The 24259-nt window shown below is 43.2% G+C and overlaps 1 protein-coding gene across 1 annotated transcript; it reads right to left on the bottom strand.

Moving 5' to 3' along the window:
- Window positions 1-231: 231 nt before the first annotated feature.
- On the bottom strand, window positions 232-23472 carry LAG3 (lymphocyte activating 3). Its single transcript, XM_067465573.1, has 9 exons — window positions 23435-23472; window positions 12152-12288; window positions 11656-11818; window positions 10947-11173; window positions 9783-10040; window positions 9298-9579; window positions 7867-8133; window positions 3881-3996; window positions 232-532 (listed from the first exon to the last, which is right to left on the bottom strand). The coding sequence occupies exons 2-9, from the start codon at window positions 12204-12206 to the stop codon at window positions 422-424; spliced, it is 1479 nt and encodes a 492-aa protein (XP_067321674.1). The 5' UTR covers window positions 12207-12288; window positions 23435-23472; the 3' UTR covers window positions 232-421.
- Between the last annotated feature and the right edge of the window lie 787 nt (window positions 23473-24259).

Here is a 24259-nt window from a genome sequence, read left to right as displayed (position 1 = left end):
GATATGGTACAACTGCTACAGTGAAATATTATTCAGTAAAAAAAAAAGTACAAGCAAAAAATGACCATGTTGTAAACTAGTATCCACAGACACAGGATTGGCAATCTTTCCAGAAATCCCTTAAGAGACAGGCACTGTCCTTCTTCTAAATAAGAATGAATGGATGTGTTTTATTGATTAGCCCATTGGCCGTATCAAAACATTCTTTTTCTAAATGTGTAGACAAGGCAAGGCAAGACATACCTCCACACAGATAGACTCTCCTCTCCTTTTCCCAGATGTTTCCCAGACTCATTGAGAATGATCTCAACCCAAAAACCTCTGGACCACCAAGCAATTGGCCATATCCACAGTATTCTGCACCTTATCAGTCTTATCAGGCCACCCTTGGTAGCTGTTGTTTACATGAGTTCTTTTTCCATCAGTATTCCATCTGCAGGACTTTTTCTTCCTGGTCTCCAACTTTTCCTTTTTTTCCTGGCAAGGTGGCAGCTACCATCATATCCAGTGCTGGGAAGGTTGGGGAGGTGACCTAAAAGTAGAAATCATGGAATTGAGTTTACAGATTTGCCTGCTGCTCTGTAACATTTTGACTGACACTGTACAGCAAGACTCTTCTAAACAAAATAAACAAGTAATCAGAAGAGAGAAGTGGCCAGGAGGACAGTTCCATCTTGTCCCCTGTGCTATGCTAATCTATATAAATAAAAATGTAATGTTCGTTTGTGGTATTAACCTAACTAAAAAACCACTGGACGAATTGACACCAAATTTGGACACAAGGCACCTATCAGGCTAACGAGTGACCATCACTCAAAAAAATATTTTGTCATTTGGGAGTTGTAGTTGCTGGGATTTATAGTTAACCTACAATCAAAGAGCATTTATTTTATTTATTTGCTGCATTTGTTGACCGCCGTTCTCAGCCCTAGGGCAAGCATTCTGAACTCCACCAATGATGGAATTGAACCAAACATGGCACACAAAACTCCCACGACCAACAGAAAACACTAGAAGGTTTTGGTGGGCATTGACCTTGAGTTTGGGAGTTGTAGTTCACCTCCATCCAGAGAGCACTGTGGACTCAAACAATGGTGGATGTGGGCCAAACTTGGCACGAATATTCCATATGCCCAAATATGCACACAAATGGAGTTTGGGGAAAATAGACCTTGACATTTGGGATTTGTAGTTACTGGGATTTATAGTTCACCTATAATCAAAGAGCATTCTGAATCCCACAAACGACAGAACTGGGGCAAATTTCCCACACAGAACCCCCATGACCAACAGAAAATACTGAAGGCCACCCAGTCCAACTCCCTTCACCAGGGCAAGAAAATGTAATCAAAGCCCTCCTGACAAAGAGTCATCCAGCCATAGATCCAGCCATAGCACCCATTGAATAATTTGAGCTGCATCATGTTCTTCCATTTAATATTGCTTTGTGTCATTTCTTTATGCTTCCCTTTGTCTCTTTAAAAACCCTCAGCATTTGGTTCATCGAAGTGGTTTATTTGAAGATATCTGCTTGTGATATGAGTCAGGATGTTATCTGTGCGTGTGTCACATCCCCCTGTCTATGTCCTACTGCTTCCTTCTGTTTCCACTTATACTTCACATTTGGAAGGTACACGCTCTCCTTCTCCTCCAAAAGCACTTTCATTTTTCAAAAGCTCTCTGTAGTGCGAGAATTATGACAGCAAGCTGAAATTCAGTCTTTATACTCAGTGCAATAACCACATGGTTTACTGTACCATTGCGACAGGTGCCCCCTTTTTCTGCCTCTTCTCATATAGTTATCTTAAGCCCCTCCAACACAGCTGAATAAAATCCCACATTATCTGCTTTGAACTGGAATATACAGCAGTGTGGACTCAGATAACCCCATTGAAAGCAGATATTGTGGGTTATTTTGCCTTGATATTCTGGGTTATATGGCAGTGTGGAAGGGCCCTGGGAGTTTCCCCCTCACATGGATCCTTTCATTTAAAAAAAACAAACAAACAAACAAACTCCTCCCTGTAGTAGATCAATACTAGATCACAAAACGGAAATCCTGCAAAGATACTGAGGGCCCTTCCACACAGCCCTATATCCCAGAATATCAAGGCAGAAAATCCCACAATATCTGCTTTGAACTGGGTTATCTTAGTCCATACTCAGATAATGTGATATTTTCTGCCTTGATATTCTAGGATATAGGGCTGTGTGGAAGGGCCCTAAGTTGTCCTATCCCAAAAATGTGAAGCTTTTAGTAGCTGGTGGCCATTTCAGAGAGACCCTTCCACACAGCCCTAAATCCCACAATATCAAGGCAGAAAATCCCACATTATCTGAGTGTGGACTCAGATAACCCAGATCAAAGCAGATATTGTGGGTTAGGCCAAGAGTAATGGACTGCCTCCAAAGTGGAGATGTTTTAACACTTCCTTCTCATTGATCTCCTGAAGAAATTCAAGCAGGTGCAGTTTATCATATATATATGTGTGTGTGTGTGTGTGTGTGTATACATGCCTTCAAGATGCCTGTCAACTTATGACAACCTTGTGGATATTAGAGAGGTTTCACAGGCAAAGAATACTCAGAGGTGGTGTTGCCAAATCCTCTTTGCAATATAGCATACAGTACCTGGGATTCATTGAACCAGAGATGACTTTGCTTGGCTCCCAAGATTGGACGAAATCTGATCCCTTTTAAGATACTTAGCTTTTCCTGTGTCTTTACATCCTGCTATACTTTATAAACACTAGTCATAGAATCATATTATAAGTAAATAGTGGGTTGTGATGAGATTACAGGGGTTATCTCCCCTCGGGGAGATAGGGCGGCTATTATTATTATTATTATTATTATTAGCCTACTCCTGGCCCTGGGCAGAGCCTAGTGCATATGAAGTATAGTATGACATTCCAGTTTGAGCATTAGATTAGGATTCTGGAGAATAGGACTTGAATCTCCACTTGACCATGGAAAACCACTGGGTTTATTTATTTATATCCCACTTTATTTCTCCATATGGAGACTCAAAGCAGCTCACAATCGAAAACATTACAACTTAAAACATACAACTATACAATAATAAAAAGTGAATCATTATATAAGATTATAATATAATAACACTGTAATGCAATAATACAATTATATTATATATAATATTAATAATGTTGTAATATAATATAATAGATGACCTTGGGCAAGACACATTGTCTCAGTCTCAGAGGAAGAGGCAAAAAGCCACCTCTGAACAAATATTTCCAGGTAAAAACCCATGATATGGTCACCATATCTTGTAAACAACATGAAGGTAAAAATAAAGGTAAAGATTTTCCCCTGACATTAAGTCCAGTTGTGTTCAACTCTGGGGATTGGTGATCATCTCCATTTTGAAGAGCCGGTATTGTCCATAGACACCTCCAAGGTCATGTGGCCAGCATAACTGCATTAAGTGCTGTTACCTTCCCACCAGAGAGGTACCTATTGATCTACTCACATTTGCATGTTTTCGAACTCCTTGGTTGGCAGAAGCTGGGGCTAATAGTGGGAACTCACGCTGCTCCCAGATTTGAACCAGCGACCTTTCGGTCAGCAAGTTCAGCAGCTCAATGGTTTAACCCACCATGCCACCAGGGGACAACACGAAGGCACACAGCAACAATTGGCCTTAGCCTCAGTTCTATTGACATGCAGGCATTGTCATGGAGGATCTGCCATGAAGAAACCAACACAGAAACATCAATAAGGGAGCAGTCAGCCTAACAAACACAACATCTTTGTGTTTGTTAGGCTGACTGCTCCCTTACTGATGAAAGAAAATATGTAACATGCCAAGAGTTGTAAGACAGGTAAGGACTATGAGCCAAAAGATAGAATAACTTACCCTTTTCCTTACATGAGCCAAAGCCAAAACAGAGATAACAAAAACGATGAAGGCAGCCATCAGTCCAAAAATGATCTCTATTGGAGTTACAGGCTCTGAACTGGAGACCTGGGCAGCTGAAAGACAAAACTGCAATTGAACAACTTGGGGAAGTGGAAAGACACCCGAAAAGATCAGAATATGGTCACCTGTAAGGATCACTCTTTGGTTATAAGGCCTGAAAATTTTAAAGAAAGCTGAAGAGGTATGAAAGATCCATTGTTCCCCCCCCCCCCCCCAATTATTATCTCCAATTGACAAGCTTCTTAAAACTGGCCGACTGTAGATAAAGCTTCTTAAAGGAGCCACCAGTGGCACAATGGGTTAAACCCTTGCGCTGGCAGGACTGAAGACCGACAGGTTGCAGGTTCGAATCCGGGGAGAGCACGGATGAGCTCCCTCTATCAGCTCCAGCACCCCTTGTAGGGACATGAGAGAAGCCTCCCACAAGGATGGGAAAACATCAAAACATCCAGGCATCCCCTGGGCAACATCCTTGCAGACGGCCAATTCTCTCACACCAGAAGCAACTTACAGATTCTCAAGTCCCTCCTGACACCCCCCCCCCAAAAAAAAAGCTTCTTAAAAGGTTTGAAATATCAAAGTGGCCTGCTTGACAAAAATAAAACTGACTGAGCAGGCACCTCCTTCAAGGAGGTTCAAAACACACATCTGTCTGTAAACCACAATAGCTTCTGGGATAACTTGAGAAGTTATGATGTGCTACTTCACAGACCATCTAGTGAAATAGAACATCACATTTTTTTGGGTTTGGGAAGATGCTCGAAATACATGATGGAATTATCTCATGAGGCATTGAGGAGAAAATGTGAGAAAGCATCAGATGAGACCAATTATCGAGATTCATTTTAATTGGAGTGTAGACATAGTTTTCAGCACGAAAAATCCCATGGTAGTTCTAAGTGTGCCAGAAGAGAGGGAGCCTGGTAATCCTTCAACTTTATTTTTAAAGAAATTCTCAGTGGCTTTCAGTGCCACTGACAAGGATGTTTTTTTCAAAACCGGAGGCAACTTTTGGGCTGTGGTTTGAATCTTCTCTGGTAGTTGGTTCCAAAGAGTAGTGCAGGTGCTGCTCCACTTCCTCACACTCATCCTCAAAGGTCACACAGGGTGCAGATTTATTATGTGATGTCACCTGGAAATCTTGTTCTGAGGATATGAAGAGAACATGTGGCTCTTTTGGTGGCTAGCTCATCTCCTGGAGTGAGTGGTGTTTTTCTTATTTTGTAGAGAGCTGCACTTCTTCTATTTCTAGGTGCAAAGGTTACTGCAGATGCAGACTGCAGCCAGGAAATCAGGAGACACTTACTTCTTGGGAGGAGAGCAATGAGCAATCTCGATAAATCTCGATAAAAATAGTGAAGAGTAGAGACATCACACTGGCAACGAAGATCCGCATAGTTAAAGCAATGGTATTCCCCATAGTCACCTATGGATGTGAGAGCTGGACCATAGGGAAGGCTGAGCGAAGGAAGATCGATGCTTTTGAACTGTGGTGTTGGAGGAAAGTTCTGAGAGTGACCTGGACTGCCAGAAGATCCAACCAGTCCATACTTCAGGAAATAAAGCCCAACTGCTCATTGGAGGGAAGGATAGTAGAGGCCAAGAAGTACTTTAACCACGTCATGAGAAGAAAGGAAAGCTTAGAGAAGACAATGATGCTGGCGAAAATGGAAGGAAAAAGGAAGAGGGACCGACCAAGGGCAAGCTGGATGGATGGCATCCTTGAAGTGACTGGATTGACCTTGAAGGAGCTGGGGGTGGTGACGGCCGACAGGGAGCTCTGGCGTGGGCTGGTCCATGAGGTCACGAAGAGTCGGAAATGACTGAACGAATGAACAACAACAAGCACTCCTTCTGAAGAAGGAGTTTAACAGCCTGGGCTGTTCGTTGAGTCACAGCATATACTGGAGAGGCAGCTTCCCACCTTGGGTCAGAGGGTAGTTTCCATACCTACTTGCCTTCTACATGCCAACTACATCCCTAGATTGACAAGGATAGTTTGACGTTACCATACTCTGGTAAACTCCAGATAGGACTTCTACAAATCATTGGATGAGACCAGTTGGGAAACTGCATCTCTCCACCTGGCTGAGGCTGGCAAGATGGCAGATGGGTGCAGGCATGTTTACATGCGTGATTTTAATGCGCCATCAAGTAGCCATCACTTTTGGCTATGTATTTTAGTAACAACAAAAAAAGAGATGAGCTTTAGATTTGAGTAAATAGGAAACTACATAATCTAGCTATGCTGCTACTGAGACTGGGAATTCAGACCATATTTAAAACTAGCTGTCCTCTGCCATGCATTGCTGTGGCCAAGTCTGTGTATATGTGCTTTGTGTGTATATATGTGTGTATATGTGTAGATATGTGGCTTTGTGCATGTGTTGTATTATTTTTTTAGCTTTTTAAGTCCCTTCCGCTGTGTTTTTCAGTGTTTTTATGAGTGATGGTCACTTGTTGGCCTGATGGGGGTATTGTGTCCAAATTCGGTGTCAATTTGTCCAGTGGTTTTTGAGTTATGTTAATCGCAAAAATGAACATTACATTTTTATTTATATAGAAGATGATCAACAGCATTGGCTCCCATTCAATTCCCAGCCCTGTCTCAAAGTGCTGGTCTTGACCTTTAAAGTACTTCACGGCTCATGCATGTATCCCCGAATGATCTACTTGTCTTTCCATTTGCATGCATTTACATCGGGGTCACCACCAGAGACTTGACCCAAGAAGTACCCATCATATACGTTCAAGGTCCCTTCTACATTGCCATATAATCCAGATTATCAAAGCAGGTCATTCACATGATCTGCTTTGAACTGGATTATATGAGTCTACACTGCCATATAATCCAGTTCAAAGCAGATAATCTAGATTTTATATGGCAGTGTGGATTGGGCCTAAGATTGAACTGTATTATCTGGTAGGTGTAGATCGATATAATGCAGTTCAATACAGGTCAAACAGCATTATAGTCAGCCTCTGATAGGACACCAGAGCCCCTTCCACACAGCTGAAAATAATCCTGCATTATCTGCTTTGAACTGGAATATAAGGTACTGCGGACTCAGATAACCCAGTTCAAAGCAGATATTGTGGGATTTTCTGCCTTGATATACTGGGATATAGGGCTATGTGGAAGGGCCCCAGGATGCATGCAAAGGACCATCTCAGCTATGCTTTGGCATGTTTTCTCCAGAATGGTTTTGTGATGCCAAGTGGAGGCTTTTTTCCTCCTCAGGCTTTTATTGATTTGTATTTGTCTTCATTTGATCCATTCTTTTTGTGCTTTTCATTGTATTTTAATAATTTACCACAATAATAAAAGACTCTATGTACATGATGCGGTACAAATATAAAACAATAAAACAGACATAATTGCCAAAGGCATACAATTTCATCTTCTTCTTTTTTTTGCAAAGTAATATCTTAATACAGATTGAGCATCTCTTATCTGGAATTTAAAAAAAACGAAATTCAAAATTGTTTTCGTGGGTGGCTGAGATAGTGAAATCTTACTTTTTGATGGTTCGATATTAAAAATAATGCATATAAAATTACCTTTAGGCTATGTGTATAAAGTTTTTATGAAAGCTAAATTAATGTTGTGTTTAAACTTTGGTTCCATCTCCATGATATCTTATTAAGCATATAAATGTCTTCCAAAATCCAAAATACAACTGGTTCCAAGTTTTTTTTGGATAAGAGATACTCGGGCTGGATTTACACTGCCCTATATCCCAGGGTGTGATCCCAGATTATCTGCTTTGAACTGGATTATATGAGTCTCCACTGCCAGATATTCTGGGATAAGCAGATAATTTGGGATCAGATCCTGGGATATAGGGCAGTGCAGATCCAGCCTAAATTTGTATAGTTGAAGCTCAAGGCACAAATTTCAATAGGAAAGAAATTAAGAGTACCTGTTATTTCCAGGTGATGTCGTACAGAACCCAGCATCTCATCTGGACCATAGACTTGGCATTCCCAGGTGCCTGCATCACTCAGTGACACTGGAGAGATCTCAAGGGTGGGTCTCAAGACCTCTGCCTTCTTGGAGACACTCTCCATGAGTATGGATCCCAACTTGTGCCAGTGAAAACGCTCCTGTCCTGTGTGGTAGCTCAGGTTGCAAGTGAGCATCAAGTGAGATCCCTCTGTGACGGCTGTCCCTTCACTGCTTCGGATGACTGAAGGAAAGGAAGGAAACAGAAATTAGAAACTTCCCTACAAGTAATCAATTAACTGTCTCCCTCACCTTCCTTGCTAAGAGGGAATATCACAGCTGTTATCTTGGAGCCCCTGGTGGCACAATTGGTTAAACCCTTGTGCTGGCAGGACTGGTTGTCCAAAAGGTTGGCAGTTCTAATCTGGGGAGCGGGATAAGCTCATGTCTGTCGAGCTCCAGCTCTCCATGTGGAGCCATGAGAGAAGCCTCCCACAGGATGGGCATCAATCATCCGGGCATCCCCTGGCTAGCATCCTTGCAGATGGGCAATTCTCTCACACCAGAAGCAACTTGCAGTTTCTCAAGTCGCTTCTGACAAGAAAAAAAAATCTTGGATGACCAAGGCATCCAATATACAGCTTAAGAGCCGGCAATTTTCCTACCAATTACTTTCTTCATGTTCCAGTCCTACAGAATACTACCCTTCGGTATAGATCAGTGGTTCTCAGCCTGTGTGTCCCCAGATGTTTTGGCCTTCAACTCCCAGAAATCACTCCAGCCTCCCTCCTTCTCTTGCTTTCTCTCTATCTCTCTCTTCATGAAGCCAAACACACCAGGAATAAAAATGACACAAAAACAAAGTTCCTCAAAATGGACAAGAACAAAGCGGATATCAAGCTCCCAAAGCAGAGAAGAGCATGAGGCATGGAGGCTGCTCCCTTGAAGCCCTAAAGCCCTGTACTCCCACTCGAGCACTCCCTCTGGCACTAGCTCTTACCTCAGAATACTGTTCTTATGTGAAAGCAGTAGTTCTCAACCAGTGGGTCCCCACATGTTTTGGCCTTCAACTCCCCAAAATCCTAACAGCTGGCAAACTGGCTGGGATTTCTGGGAGTTGTAAGCCAAAACAACTGGGAACCCACAGGTTGAGAACCGCTGGAATAGATGCTATTTGTGATACCTAAAGAAAGTGTTAGCTAGCACTGCTAGTTTTAGAAACAACAACTACTACTACTATTACTACTTGGAAACAGAGCACAACTTCCTTTTTTGCCCCCTTTGCACTACTATTATCTCTTGCTATTGATACTACACCAATCTTCCCTTTTCATGCAAATGATCAGACTTTCTATATCCTGAAAAAAGATGGAAGAACTTCAGAGAAAAGCGGGGATGTCCTCCTCACCTGTCATTATTGCCAGCGTGACATTCTGCATAATGGTGGTGCCTTGGATGGTGACCCCACAGAGATATTGGCCTGCATCTTCAGGGCCCACAGCAGGGAGATATAGGGAGAAATCTCTCTCATTTCCATGGCTAGAAGTGGCTTCTCTCCTTCCCATGTGCTTCCAATGAACAGCCACATCTGAGATGCCATAGTCCAAGGGTTTGTAATTTAGGATGCAGGGCAGGTGGGCATCAGATCCCGCTGCAGTATAGACTACAGGAATAGTTTTCTCAGCAAATCCTGGTGGAGGGAAGGTACATAGCGTTAGGTGGTATTGATCACAGGAAACAGAGGAGGGGAGACAAAAGTTACAAAGAATTTTATTTTTGGTAATCAAGGAAAACTGGGGCAGACAGTTATTCCAAAAGGAAGCCATGCATGATTGAAGAAATGTAAAAAATGAGGTGGAGCAAGTGGGTGAACATAGAAGAGGCTGTTCTCACCTATGACTCGCAGCTCGTATGTGGAAGAAATTATCTCTCCATCTGCAAAAATAAGTTGACAGAGCCAAGTCCCAGAGTCATTCCCAAATGACCTGGAGATTAACAGAACTTGGTCTTGAAAGATGAACCGACCAGTGGTGGGAAGGGGAAGACCTGCATGGAACCAGCGTATCTTTGTGGGTTTTTCTGAACGTGTGCAGTTACAGGTTAGCTTGACAGCTCCCAGCTCAACCAGAGGACCAGGAGGATTAGCAGTCACTATAAGAAAAATAGAGTTTTACAGTGATGTTCTTACTATCTGATGTGTAAGTTCCTAGCTTACATCTTATATTATCATCCATTCATCTTTGAGAAGAGCAATAAAATCTAAACAAGACACAATAAGACAGACAACCTCATCAGATGGGCTGCTGGAATTGTCACACATAGATGTGAATCCAGCAGTGTCCATTGGGGGGGGGGGGGAGGCGTGAGGAATCTGTCACCCAACGCCCCGTATGACCCTTGTCATAGGGAGGAGGGAGGAGGGAGCAGGTTTGTTTTCTGCTGCCCTAGAGACAAGGACACAGAACAATGACTTCAAACTACAGGAAAGGAGATTCCATCTAAACATTAGGAAGAACTTCCTAATGGTGAGAGCTGTTCAGCAGTGGAACTCCTTGTGGAAGCTTCTTCTATGGAGGTTTTTAAACAGAAGCTGGATGGCCATCTGTCGGGAGTGCACTGAAAGTGATTTTCCTGTTTCTTGGCAGGGAGTTGGACTAGATGGCCCACAAGGTCTCTTCCAATTCTATGATTCTATGTCTGGAATTGCTCCAAAATAGATCACCTTCAAATTTAAGGGTGCACCACATAAGTAACATTCATCATAAATATTTGTTTTGTTTTTTGTCTTGTTTTTTTGCAGGAAGATGCCTCCCCTCATCCTGCCCCCAGCCACAGCCAATGGGATCCTGTGCTTAAGCACACCTAAGCAGAATGGTAAATCTGGCTCTGAATACCACCAAGGAATACCAGGTATTGTAAGGTATATTTCAGAGGAAGGAACTGGCAAAACCAACTCTGAGTACTCCCTGCTTTAAAAAAATCTTTTCAAATTCATGGCATTACCAAAAGTCAACAGGCAACTTGAAAATGCACACATCAACAATCAGAGTTGTGTACCTGACACCACACCAAGCTTCACCTGGCAGTACCAAACACTGCTGCCATATTTCACCAGCATCTCATAGATTCCCGCATCACCAGTTAGTAAAGGGTTGATCAGAAGTGAAAAATTCCCCCGAAGTAAACCAGCATCCCAGATAGATAATCGATGCATCATGGAACGGGACCATTTCTTGATCCCACTGGGATCCACCTTTAGAATCAAACGGCGTTTCCTATGGGAGCTGGAACAAAGAGAGGGAAAAACTGTTGGCACTGGTTGTGTGGAAAGGGTCTAATGAGGCAAGAGCAGGAGGGTTTTTGTTTTGTTTTTTTTTTGTTTTCCGTGTCAGGAGCAACTTGAGAAACTGCAAGTCACTTCTGGTGTGAGCAAATTGGTTGTCTGCAAGGATGTTGCCCAGGGGATGTCCAGATGTTTTGATGTTTTACCATCCTTGTGGGTGGCTTCTTTCATGTCCCCGCATGGGGAGCTGGAGCTGACAGAGGGAGCTCATCCATGCTCTCCCTGGATTTGAACTTGCGACCTATCAGTCTTCAGCCCTGCCGGCACAAGGGTTTAACCCATTGCTCCACCAGGGACTCCAGAGCAGGAGGTGAAATGGAGTAAATGGGAAATAGAAGGAAATGCCAAGTAATGGAAACAGAAAAATCACCCCCATCCCATCCCATAATTATTATTATGAATTAATGGGTCTTCTCAACTTACCTGCTTTCATGCTGTACCCAGCGAAGTGTCAGTCCCTGATACAGTTGCCTCCAACTGCTCTCCAACTTCTGAGAACTCAGGTAACAGGGAAGCAGAGCTTGTCCTCCTTCCTTAGCCCAAACCTGAGTTTCCTCTCCTGTTGCATCGAAATAATTTCTGGCTGCTGCAACAACAGCACAGAATTCCCAATAAATAAATAAATAAATAAATAAATAAATAAATAAATAACTTGATTAAAAGTATAGCTTCAATGGCTCCATCTAACTAATCTCAGAAGACTGTGTTTTCATCTTGTTTTTACAAAGTTCATGTAGAACCTTTGGAATTATGGAGGGGTTTTTGCTCAAAGTTATGGACCAGGGCTAACAAAGATGGAGGAGAGTTTCAAGTTTTCCAGCAAGAGCTTAGGTGCAAAACTTGAAGCAAAGCTACAACAATTCCAACAAATCCCCTCCCCATCTATCCTTGGGCACACTAGTTTTCTTCCTATCCTTACCATTGGTCAACTGCAAACTGAGGGCAACCATCCAGAAAAGGAACAATACACTCATGATGGCATCAAAAGGAGTCAAATCGTTCAGTGTCCCAAGTTCACCTCCATTCCTTTGCCAAACAGAAGAGAGAGAGAGAGGCCTGGAAGAAGAGAAACAACAGAGGGTTGGACTATGCAAGAGGTGCAGATAGGGAAACAAAGGTGGATTTCTGATCAAAGAAGACCTTCATGGTCAATCTTATACTGTAGGTGGGCTGCTAGTTTCCTGACAGGGTTGAGGTGAGAAACGTCACAGCCGAGAAACCAACTCGAGAAAAAGCAAAACATGTGCAGGAAGGCAGGGTGAAGGGAGTTCTAGAAAACATATTGAAATGGAAACCGTTTCTTTCTCATTCTGTCCACCCATTTAATGTTTTTATTCATGAGTTGGCTTGCAGTGGAAAATGTATGTTAGACTAATTTCTGACAAGAACCTCTGTTTTTTTCTTTGACTTTTTCCTTTGATGGCATGATTTTTTTATCTCACTTAATTTGTTGCTGTTGAAAATTCTAAGGATGATGATGGTGATGATGATGATGATGATGCTTTGATGATGATGATACCTTTAATTTAAGCAGGACACGTTGCTGCCTGAAGCAAACAAAAATATTCTCCCCTTGTCACATCCTGAATGTGCATGAAACTGCTTTAAAGAATAATTACTCAACCTGGGGGTCAGGACCCCTGGGGGGGGAGTCATGAGGGGGGTTTCAGAGGGGTTACCAAAGACCACCAGAAAACACATATTTCTGATGGTCTTAGGAACCCTTTTGGCAGAGAAGGCTGAAGATCTCTCTGCCTGTCCTTCTCTTCCTTTTTGGTGTTGGTGAACTACAACTCCCAAAACTCAAAACAACCCCCCCCCCCCAACCCCACCAGTAAGTAGTGTGCCTAGTTTGGTGCAGATCCATTGTGGACTGGATTCAGAGTGCTCTTTGATTGTAGGTGAACTATAAATCCCAACAACTACAACTCCCAAATGTCAAGGTCTACTTTCCACAAACTCCATCAGTGTTGACATTTGGGTATGTTGAATATTCGTGCCAAGTTTGGTCCAGATTCATCATTGTTTGAGTCCACAGTGCTCTCTGGATGTAGGTGAACTACAACTCTAAAACTCAAGGTCAATGCCCACCAAACACTTCCAGTATTTTCTATTGGTCATGGGAGAACTGTGTGCCAAGTTTGGTTCAATTCTATCGTTGGTAGAGTTCAGAATGCTCTTTGATTGTAGGTTAACTATAAATCCCAGCAACTAAACTTCCAAATGACAAAATCAATCCCCTCAACCCCCACCAGTATTCAAATTTGGGCGTATTGGGTATCTGAATGAAAATACATCCTGCATATCAGATATTAACATTATGATTCATAACAGTCGCAAAATTACAGTTATAAAGTAGCAACGAAAATAATTTTGAGGTCACCAAAACATGAGCAACTGTATTAAGGTGTTGCAGCATCAGGAAGCTAGAAAAGCACTGCTTTAAAAATCATTCAAGACCTGTAGATGAAGCAAATGTAACCTCTGCCACTATGTCATGTCTTCCCATGAAGATGAAAGTATTCCCTCTCCCAACCAAACTGGGACCAGAGATAAATTCTTGGCAAAAAAATAATATATGTTGTATTGGTTTCCTTTTTTTTCTCCTGCTGCCTGTCTTTGCTGTATTTACCCACAAATAAATACTTGTGCAGCCTGATTGAATGGCGTGAGTAGAGGCAAAGGTTCAGAAAGTGCAACCAGAGAAACAGCTGCACCTTTATGATCTACTACCTGTTGCAGCTGACACACTTAAAACCTTATCAGATGGTCTTCAGGCTCTGTTTCTATACGCTTGGGAAACAGAGCCCCATGGGAGTCCCCTGGAGGCCAACAGAGGACATAAGGACACTTCTGGTGGGACTCTGTGGTGCTTCGTTTCCCATGTACATTGAAATGGAGTCCAAGATCTCTATTAAAAGTCGGGTGTCAATCAACTTCTGCTAGAGAAAGATGGGGTAAAGCAGGAAGAAGATGGGGAAAGGTGTGGTAAGCGCATGGGATGGCTGGGAAAGACAAGACAGGGAAAGACAAGAGGAAAGAGGTTAAGGACCTCATCACATTAGTCTTGGGCTCTGTCCTAGGATACTTCTATTGAGGCCAGGATGGAGCCCATCAGGACCTCTTCACATTAGTCTTGGACTCCATCCTGGGATGCTTCCAGTTTGAGGCCAGGATGGAGCCTGACAGAGCTCATCATATTAGCCTTGGGCACTGTCCTAGGATACTTCTATTGAGGCCAGGATGGAGCCCATCAGGACCTCATCACATTAATCTTGGACTCCATCCTGGGATGCTTCCAGTTTGAGGCCAGGATGGAGCCTGACAGAGCTCATCACGACCTCATCACATTAGCCTTGGGATCCATTCTAGAATGGTTCCAGGAGGAAGTCTGACGGAGCCCATCAGGACCTCATCACATTAGCCTTGGGCTCCATCCTAGGATGCTTCCAGGATGAAGCCAGGATAGAGCCCAATGGAGTCCATCAGGACCTCATCACATTAGCATTGGGCTCCATCCTAGGATACTTCCAGGATGAAGCTAGGATGGAGCCCGACGGAGTTCATCAGGATCTCATCACATTAGCCTTGGGCTCCATCCTAGGATGCTTCCAGGATGAAGCCAGGATAGAGCCCAACGGAGTCCATCAGGACCTCATCACATTAGCCTTGGGCTCCATCCTAGGATATTTCCAGGATGAAGCTAGGATGGAGCCCGACAGAGCTCATCAGGACCTCATCACATTAGCCTTGGGCTCCATTCTAGGATGCTTCCAGGAGGAAACTTGACGGAGCCCATCAGGACCTCATCACATTAGCTTTGGGCTCCATCTTCAGATGCTTCCACGATGAAGCCAGGATGGAGACCAACGGAGTCCATCAGGACCTCATCACATTAGCCTTGGGCTCCATCTTAGGATGCTTCCAGGATGAAGCTAGGATGGAGCCTGACGGAGCTCATCAGGACCTCATCGCATTAGCCTTGGGCTCCATTCTAGGATGCTTCCAGTTTGAAGCCAGGATGGAGCCCAACGGAGTCCATCAGGACCTCATCACATTAGCCGTGGGCTCTATTCTAGGATGCTTCTAGGATGAAGCCAGGACAGAATCTGCCAGAGCCCATCACATGATGCAAAACTACTTCCAGGGGGCTCCATCCTGGAAGTGTTCCATCCTGGAGCCCAAAGAACACAGTAGGCTTTCCATATTCTCATTAATTAGAACAGGGCCAGCTCAGGAAGAAGCCAGGTGGAGAGGTTTTTCTGTGTGATGGGGAAAGCAGTGGTGCGGACAATGCAAGGTGCATGGAGACAATTTCCCCCTGTTGCCACATGGATTTGCCATGCTGCCCAGAGAACCCTTCCAGTCACCCAGCTTGAGAACTTCAATGTGATGAGATCATAAGACTGTTCCCTCTACTTTCCCCTGTGCCCCTGCTCCATGTGATGAGGTCCCTAGTTTATTAATAGGGCTGGCCCTGCATAACTGCTGTAACACAGGCACTTAGAAGATCTTTTCCTCTGGAAACAGGCTGGTGCTATTCTTTGCCTTTCCAGAATGTACACGAGAAGGCAATATAGCAGTCATTGACTAGTACAGGCATTGGCAAACTTCGGCCTTCCAGGTGTTTTGGACTAACTCCCAGGAATCCCCGCCATCTTACCAGCTGTTAGGAATTGTGGGAGTTGAGGTCCAAAACATCCATGTGTTTGCCCATGCCTGGACTAGTCTGGAATGGTCACAGTGCTATACAATTTGATATATATGCAAGTGATTAATATGATCATATTGTATTTCCAAAGAGTAACTCTCATAGAAAGGAGCACTGGTGAAAAAGAACTTTAGAGGGAAAATCAAGATGGAAGAATCTCTCCAAAATATGTTGGGGTTTTTCAAATTGACAATAATGATATAGCTGGAATTCAGGTGACAATTCAGGAAGGACAGCACAACATCTGAAAGGTCACTGGAATATTTAACAAGCCTTGCTGGTGAAGTCAGTATGGCACAAGAGAGCTTTCCAGAAAGCCGTAGCCTTTAAAAAACGAAAACAAATCGAAAGAAAATGCTAACGCCTTTATGATAAGGCTTGCTCAAAATTGGAAGCTCCAGAGTCACAATGGAGATTGTAGAAATTAAGGACTTAGGTGTTGCAGAGGAGACCTTATGAGAGGAGTATGACAAGCCCAACATACTAGAAAGCCTTTATCTGATTATTATCAAAGCAGAGAGCAGCTTTCCATCTGTTCAGCAAAAATAGAACAGCCACATCAACAGACACATGGAACTGTTTGAGAGCATAGTTTCCTTCATTCTTCTGCTTAACAAGATAACGATCTTGTCAATATGTTACTGGGAAAGAAGACTGGACCAAACTTATTAAGAGAAAGAAACACATTGTTTTCTAAAAGTATCCTTACTTTACTATGGTTTTGATATTTTTTTTCGTTTCAGGAGAAACTTGAAAAACTTCAAGTTGCTTCTGGTGTGAGAGAATTGGCCATCTGGAAGGATGTTGCCCAGGGGATGCCCAGATGTTTGTCGTTTTACCATCCTTGTGGGAGGCTTCTCTCATGTCCCCACATGGAGAGCTGGAGCTGATAGAGGGAGCTCTTCCCAGATTCGAACCACTGAGCTGTTGGTCTTCAGTCCTGCCAGCACAAGGGTTTAACCCACTGCACCACTGGGGGCTCATCTTTTAGTTCTGTTCCTCTCACTCTTGGGTTTCTGTATTCTATTTGCTTGAATGCAGAATTTAACAAATATTTAGCCTATTTTGGAAAACTGCATAGCATTCTGCACATGTGCGCAAGAATAAAGAAATACGTGTGTTTGGTAAGACAATTTTGGTTCCAATGAAGTTAAGGGGTTTCTTTTATGTGATGTTAACTATTGAAACTGGAGCCCCTGGTGGCACAGCGGGTTAAACCGCAGAGCTGCTGAACTTGCTGACCAAAAGGTCGGTGGTTTGAATCCGAGGAGTGGGGTGAGTTCCTGCTGTTAGCCCCAGCTTCTGCCAAGCTAGCAGTTTGAAAACATGGACATGTGAGTAGATCAATAGATACCGCTCCAGCGGGAAGATAACGATGCTCCATGCAGTCATGCTAGCCACATGACCTTGGAAGTGCCTATGGACAACGCCGGCTCTTTGGCTTAGAAATGGAGATGAGCACCAAACCCCAGAGAGGGACACGACAAGACTTAATGTCAAGGGGAAATCTTTTTGCTTTTTTAACTATTGAAACTAGAGACATTCACCTCCAAGAGTATTGAGGTTCTCTTTTATTCTGTTCTGAAGGTATTCTAATAATTTTTTTTTCATTATTTCTGAATCCCATCTCTTTTATGGGATATATGTGTAATATATGTGTAATGAAGGGGCTGCGGTGGTGCAACAGGTTAAATAGTTGAACTGTTGAATCTGCTAACCTAAAGGTTGGCAGCTCCAAACCACGGGTTGGGGTGAGCTCCAGCTGTTAGTCCTATTTCCTGCGAACTGAGCAGTTAGAAGACATGCAAATTTGAGTAGATCAATAGGTCCCACTTTGGCGGGAAGGTAGTCTAGGTGCCCATGCAGCTATGCCAGCAACACAACCAGGAGGTGTCTACGGACAACAGGATCCTCAGCTTGGAAATGGAACAAGTCCACCTCCCCATGGCCAGAGTTGAGCACCGCCTCCAGAAAGCTGGAAATGAAAGGAGAAGCCTTTACCTTTGTTCTGTGTATTTGTATGCCATTTTTATTCCACTGTATTAAAGGCATTGAATCTTTACCTATTTGTATATGTTGTAATCTGCTCTGAGTCCCCCGGGGAGATAGAGCTTAATATAAATAAATTGTTATTATAATATAGGATTCATTGTCTAAATGTGTAATATAGTATTCTCTTTATTAATCCTAGGCAAAAAAAATTGGAATTAATTGTTGGATGAGCCGACAGATAGGTAAATCCTACTAATCCAATGGATATGTTCTAGTCAAGACTAGCAATAGGATTCAGGTGATTACATTTTTTTGTAGTTTGCATAAGGCTAATGAGATATGTAAACTCACTATTATCTTCCTTCAGTTAAAACTGATGTACCAGGTACGTTAGCTTTTGGAGAGCGATGGCATGGTAATACACAGTAGTCATCTACAATAACTACAAACCAGTTTGTTTAGAATGAAAATATTACGACCATGTAATAGCTGCATTCTAAACATCTACAAAGCACACATCTACACTGGCACTATAAATGCAGATTGGAACTAGTTTTGATGGTCTAGAGTTGTGCATAGGAATGACCACTGTTTTCAAGTGAAAAGCCTGCCTGATTGTTTTAGGCTTATCATCAGTCTTCCCTCCAAGTCACAGATATATGAAAATGGGTGGCGTTCGGAAACCTTTTACTGTTGCCAAACACTCACTGATATTGAGCTAAGAGGATGCCATTTGGGATCAGGACCCACAGTTCAAGAAGCTATGATCTAAACCATGAGAAAGAGTAAGGTTAGGATGGAAATGAGAGCTCACTGTCATTTTGGCAGCTCCACTCCTTGTTTTGAATTTTTCAAGGTGCTTCAGCACAGGTGGATGTCTGCAATGGACTTTACCGTCTGCAGAGCAAACTTTGCTGTGCAATGTGTTTTGCATTTCAGGATCACTGAAGCATATTAAGAGGTTTATTTCAGACTTCCCTTTAACTTCTCCCGCTAGGCAGAAAAAATGAAATGTAAAGATACAGAATGGGGGATGCCTGGCTTGGAAGCAGTATGTGTGAAAAAGGATTTTGGAGTCCTTGTGGTCAACAAGTTAAACATGAGCCAACAATATCATGCAGCGGCTAAAAAGCCAATGGGATTTTGGCCTGCATGAAAAGGTGCCTAGTGTCTAGATTCTGTGAAGTCATGCCACCCTTTTATTCTGCCTTGGTCAGACCACACCTGGAATCATACTGTGTCCAATTCTGGGCAACACAATTTGAAGAGATGTTGACAAGCTGGAATGTGTCCAGAGGAGGGCAACTAAAATGATCAAGGGTCTGGAGAACAAGCCCTATGAGGAGTGGCTTATAGAGTTGGGTATGTTTAGTCTGCAGAAGAGAAGGCTGAGAGGAGATATGAAGGGGCCGTGCATAAATATGTGAAGGGAAGTCACAGAGAGGAGGGAACAGGCTTGTTTTCTGCTGCCCTGGAGACCAGGATGCAGAAAAATGGCTTCAAACGACAGGAAAGGAGATTCCACCTGAACATTAGGAAGAACTTCTTAACTATGAGAGCTGTTCAGTAGTGGAACTAGCTGCCCTAGAGTGTGGTGGAGGTGCCTTCTTTGGAGGCTATTAAGCAGAGGCCGGATGACCATCTGCCAGGGGTGCTTTGAATGCAATTTTCTTGCTTCTTGGCAGGGAGTTGGACTGGATGGCCCACAAGATCTCTTCCAACTCTATCATTCTATGATTCTATGTACTTTAGTCTCCTTAACCTGCACTGCAGCGTGCTTCAGCAGGCATGCATTTTTAAACTCCGCAGTTTGAAGCTGACTTCAAACTGCATTATATGGTCAGTGTAAATGAGCCCTAAGATCGCAAGTGACCAAGGTTTGAATTCCTGCTCAGTTGTATAAACCCATCAGATGACTTTGGACAAGTTACATTCTTTCAGACTTGAAGTAAAGCAATGGCAAATCTCCTTGGAACAAATCTCGCCAGGACAGCTTGGAAACAATTTGAAGGCACACAACACAAGCAGCAACAATGATCACCAGCCAAGATGCTGGGAGCTCTAAGTATGGAGGCAATTAGTCCACAAAGACATTCTCTTGCATTAAACAGTCACCATTGAAATAAATGGGGGGCTGCTTAAGAACATGGCAAATGTATCCCAAATTACTTTTCTTTGGTCTGGGGTCATTGTACATATTAAGTGCTGTAGCTGAGTGTTAGCTGCAAAACATATCAGCAGACCTTGTTGGAGCTACCTAACAGATATTTTATATAAAAAGGGAATGCATAGAATAAAAAAAAACCAAGCAAGTAATTCTGATTTAGATGGAACTGTTGAACTAGATACAGCATACAAAATTCTATGTAAATATGTAAAACCATAGGGCAATTTGGGATACTTTGAGCAATTTCTTTTAGCCCAGGGTTTCTCAACCTGGGGGTCAGGACCTCTGGGGCAGGTTGTGAGGGGGTATCAGAGGGGTCACCAAAGACCATCGGAAAACACAGTATTTTCTGTTGATCATGGAGATTCTGTGTGGGAAGTTTGGCCCAATTCTATCATTGGTGAAGTTCAGAATGCTCTTTGATTTTAGGTGAACTATAAATCCCAGCAACTACAACTTGAAAATGTCAAGGTCTATTTTCCCCAAACTCCACCAGTGTTCACATTTGGGCATTCTGAGGATTCATGCCAAATTTGGTTCAGATCCATCATTGTTTGGATCCACAGTACTCTCTGGATGTATGTGCACTCTGGATGTATGTGCATCCAGTACTCTCTGGATGTATGTGCACCCGAACTCAAGGTCAATGCCCACCAAACTCTTCCAGTATTTTCTGTTGGTCATGGGAGTTCTGTGTGTCAAGATTGATTCAGTTCCATCATTGGTGGAGTTCAGAATGCTTTTTGATTGTAAGTGAACTATAAATCCCAACAACTACAACTCCCAAATGACAAAATCAATCCCCAACCCCACCAGTATTCAAATATGGGTGTATCAGGTTTTTGTGTCAAATTTGGTCCAGTGAATGAAAATACATCCTGCATATCAAATATTTACATTATGATTCATAACAGTAGCAAAATTACAGTTATGAAGCAGCAACGAAAATAATTTTATCTTTGGGGTGACCACAACACGAGGAACTGTATTAAGGGGTCGTGGCATTAGGAAGGTTGAGAAACACTGTATTAAGTATTGCGCCCTACACCACGGGAGAAATCACACTGTTTAGCTGGTATTGCACCACCTGACATACGCCGGGAAGTAGCAACCACTAGTGAAAGGACCAAGGCAGTGATATCTCCGGCCCACCCCCTGTTTGGGTATCAGCCAGCATGCCAACAACTTAAATCAAGAAATAGTTTTCTAGGACCTACAGAGACACTCGCTGGAACACCTCAGCAAGTGAAAGTCTAAAAGTGGCAGGCTCAAACCCGGAACCTCAATCAATGGCTGATACCAAATGAGAGACTCCCTTCTGGACACACAGTAAACTGGGTGACTTGGAAGGCGCTGAACAGACTGCGCTCTGGCACCATGAGATACATAGCCAACCTTAAGAAATGAGGCTATAAAGTGGAGTCCACAGCATGCGAGTGTGGAGAAGAGCAAACTACAGACCACCTACTGCAATGCAACCTGAGCCCTGCCACATGCACAATGGAGGACCTTCTGATAGCAACACCAAAGGCACTCCAAGTGGCCAACTACTGGTCAAAGGACATTTAATAGAATGTCAAGTTTGCAAACTTCGTGTTTTTTTTTTTTTTTTACTGCAATACAACTGTTTGGCTTGCTCCTGACACGATAAATAAGCTGCAAAACATATCAGCTGACCTTGTTGGAGCAATCCAACAGACACTTTATATAAAAAGAGAATCCATAGAATGCAAAAAAAACCCCAAAAAACCAGCAAGTAATTCTGATTTTGATGGATGTTTTGAACTAGATACAGCATACAAATTTATATGTAAATATGTAAAAGTGAAGGGCAACTTGGGATACTTTGAACAATTTCTTTTAGCCCTCATGTAGCTCTTCAATATGCAGCTAACAGCAGAATAAAGCAATGGAGCAAAGCATTTTTAGCCATTTAGCTTTTTCAAGAAAGATCAGCAAGAAGGCATGCGATGGAGAGTTTTCCAATGATGCATGGTTTCCGAAGAGTGGCTAGGCAGCCCTCCCCCACCTTGCCGTACATAACATTAGTGTTCAAGGTCCTCAAATGAAACTGATTAGTAGGAGATTCAGGGCAGATGAAGAAAATCCTTCCCCACTCCATTCCATGCATGATTAATGTATGGGATTTGCTGCTACGGAGAGCAGTGACGGTCACTGGCTTAGGTGGCTTTAAAATGGGATTAGACAAATTTATGGAGGATAAGTCTCTCAGTGGTTATCTGCCATGCCGGCTGAATGGAAACGTCAGGTTCAGAAGTACCTGTTTCTCAATACCAGTTGCTGGAGGCAGGGTTGGAGGAAGGAGGAATATAAAGATGTGCAGAAGCCAGTTGTCACTTAGCAATGGCAGGATGGTGAGCTCTCCTCCTTGCACGCTGATGGGGGTCCCTCTGGGGAGCCTCTGGGTGAGCACAGGACACCGCTGGAAACAGGGAACTGAACTAAGCATCTTCGGCTTAACCTGGCAAGGCTCCTCTTGGAGTCTTACAAATGTAGAGATCAGCACATTACATGGAGGCTTTATTTTAGATCAGTGTTTCTCAACCTGGGGGTCAGGACCTCGGGGGGGGGGGGGGTCGCGAGGGAGTGTCAGAGGGGTCACCAAAGACCATCAGAAAACACAGTGTTTTCTTTTTTTATTATTAAATTTTATTAATACAATAATAAAAAGGGAAACAAGTTACAAGACATAGAGACAAAGAAGCAAAAACAAACAAACAAGCAATGACATGGAATTACACTCCAGTAGACATCGCTAACTAACATCAACAGACTAACATAGACATACTAACATAACATGCAGACTACAACTACATTAAAAAGAAAGAGTGTTTTCTTTTGGTCATGGGGGTTCTGTGCAGGAAGTTTGGCCCAATTGTATCGTTGGTAAAATTCAGAATGCTCTTTGATTGTAGGTGAACTATAAATCCCAGCAACTACAACTTCCAAGTGTCAAAGCCTATTTCTTCGAAATCCACCCATGTTCACATTTGGGCATATTGAGGATTCGTGCCAAGTTTGGTCCAGATATATCATTGTTTGGGTCCACAGTGCTCTCTGGATGTACGTGAACTACAACTCCATGGACCATGGACAATGGGACTTGCATTTTACCCACACCCAATGAACCCAGCTGACATTGGATCTAGACTAAACTTGGAGCACAGACAAAACATGCCAAAAAACTGGACACCACCGGACCCCCAAGCTAGTAAATAATACAACAAGATTATACAATGACCAAAGTGCCCTCAGCTTCCACTCTGAGCCACCAGACAAGTCAGATTCTCTCTCCAGGATGGTTCACTGACCTATTTTTCTGGATCCCATGATTCTTCAGCTAGATTCTTCACCTCGTCTCTGCTGTGTTGGGCACCACTTCTTAGCCCCCAAGATTCACACTTAGCATTTGGCACCCACTGAAACAAATCCCCATCTGCATCTTGTGTTCCTCTTCATCTCAGGGAGGCTTGCCAGCATAGGACACTTTCCTGGCTTTGAAAAACAGAGATTTTTATGTCAGTGTTGGCAGAGGATGCTGAGAAGGAAGGCTGCAGCTTATTTAAAAGCCAAATAGCTGCTCCTGCCTTTTTGGAGAGATAATTCACACAAGTGCATTTTTTGATGGCCAAAGGGCAATCCAGGGGATTTGAAGCATTGAGGGCACTAAAAACCTCCAGGGAGGAGCATAGAACCAGAGAGAAGCATTTTACCCTCATTTCTCATAAAGGATGGATACTGTACTATGGACTCCCCTCAGGTGTCCCAATTTAGCAGAGTAAGTCCTAATTACTCCTCTGCCATCTCACTTCAAATGCTACTAATTGAGTTTGAAGAGCAAAGTGCCTGGCCCTGGCCCTTGACTGCTCTAACTGGAGGTCAGCTGTGACCAGCAGTGCTACAGAAACCAAAGCGGCACAAATGGAGGGCGAAAGGGAGAAACATGCCAAGAGGAAGGCACATCAAGCCAACCCTGACCAGGACCACCTTCCGTCTGGAAACCGATGTCCTCACTGCGGGAGAACATGCGGATCAAGAATAGGGCTCCACAGCCACCTATGGGCCCACCGCCAAGACACCACATCTGGAAGACAATCATCCTTGAACTATGAGAGATCACCTTAGTGCAAGTTGCT

Source organism: Anolis sagrei, chromosome 2 (assembly GCF_037176765.1).
Source record: "Anolis sagrei isolate rAnoSag1 chromosome 2, rAnoSag1.mat, whole genome shotgun sequence".
Classification (NCBI taxonomy): domain Eukaryota; kingdom Metazoa; phylum Chordata; class Lepidosauria; order Squamata; family Dactyloidae; genus Anolis; species Anolis sagrei.
Note: the sequence above shows the minus strand (reverse complement) of the source record. Positions and strands in the feature narration are given on the sequence as shown.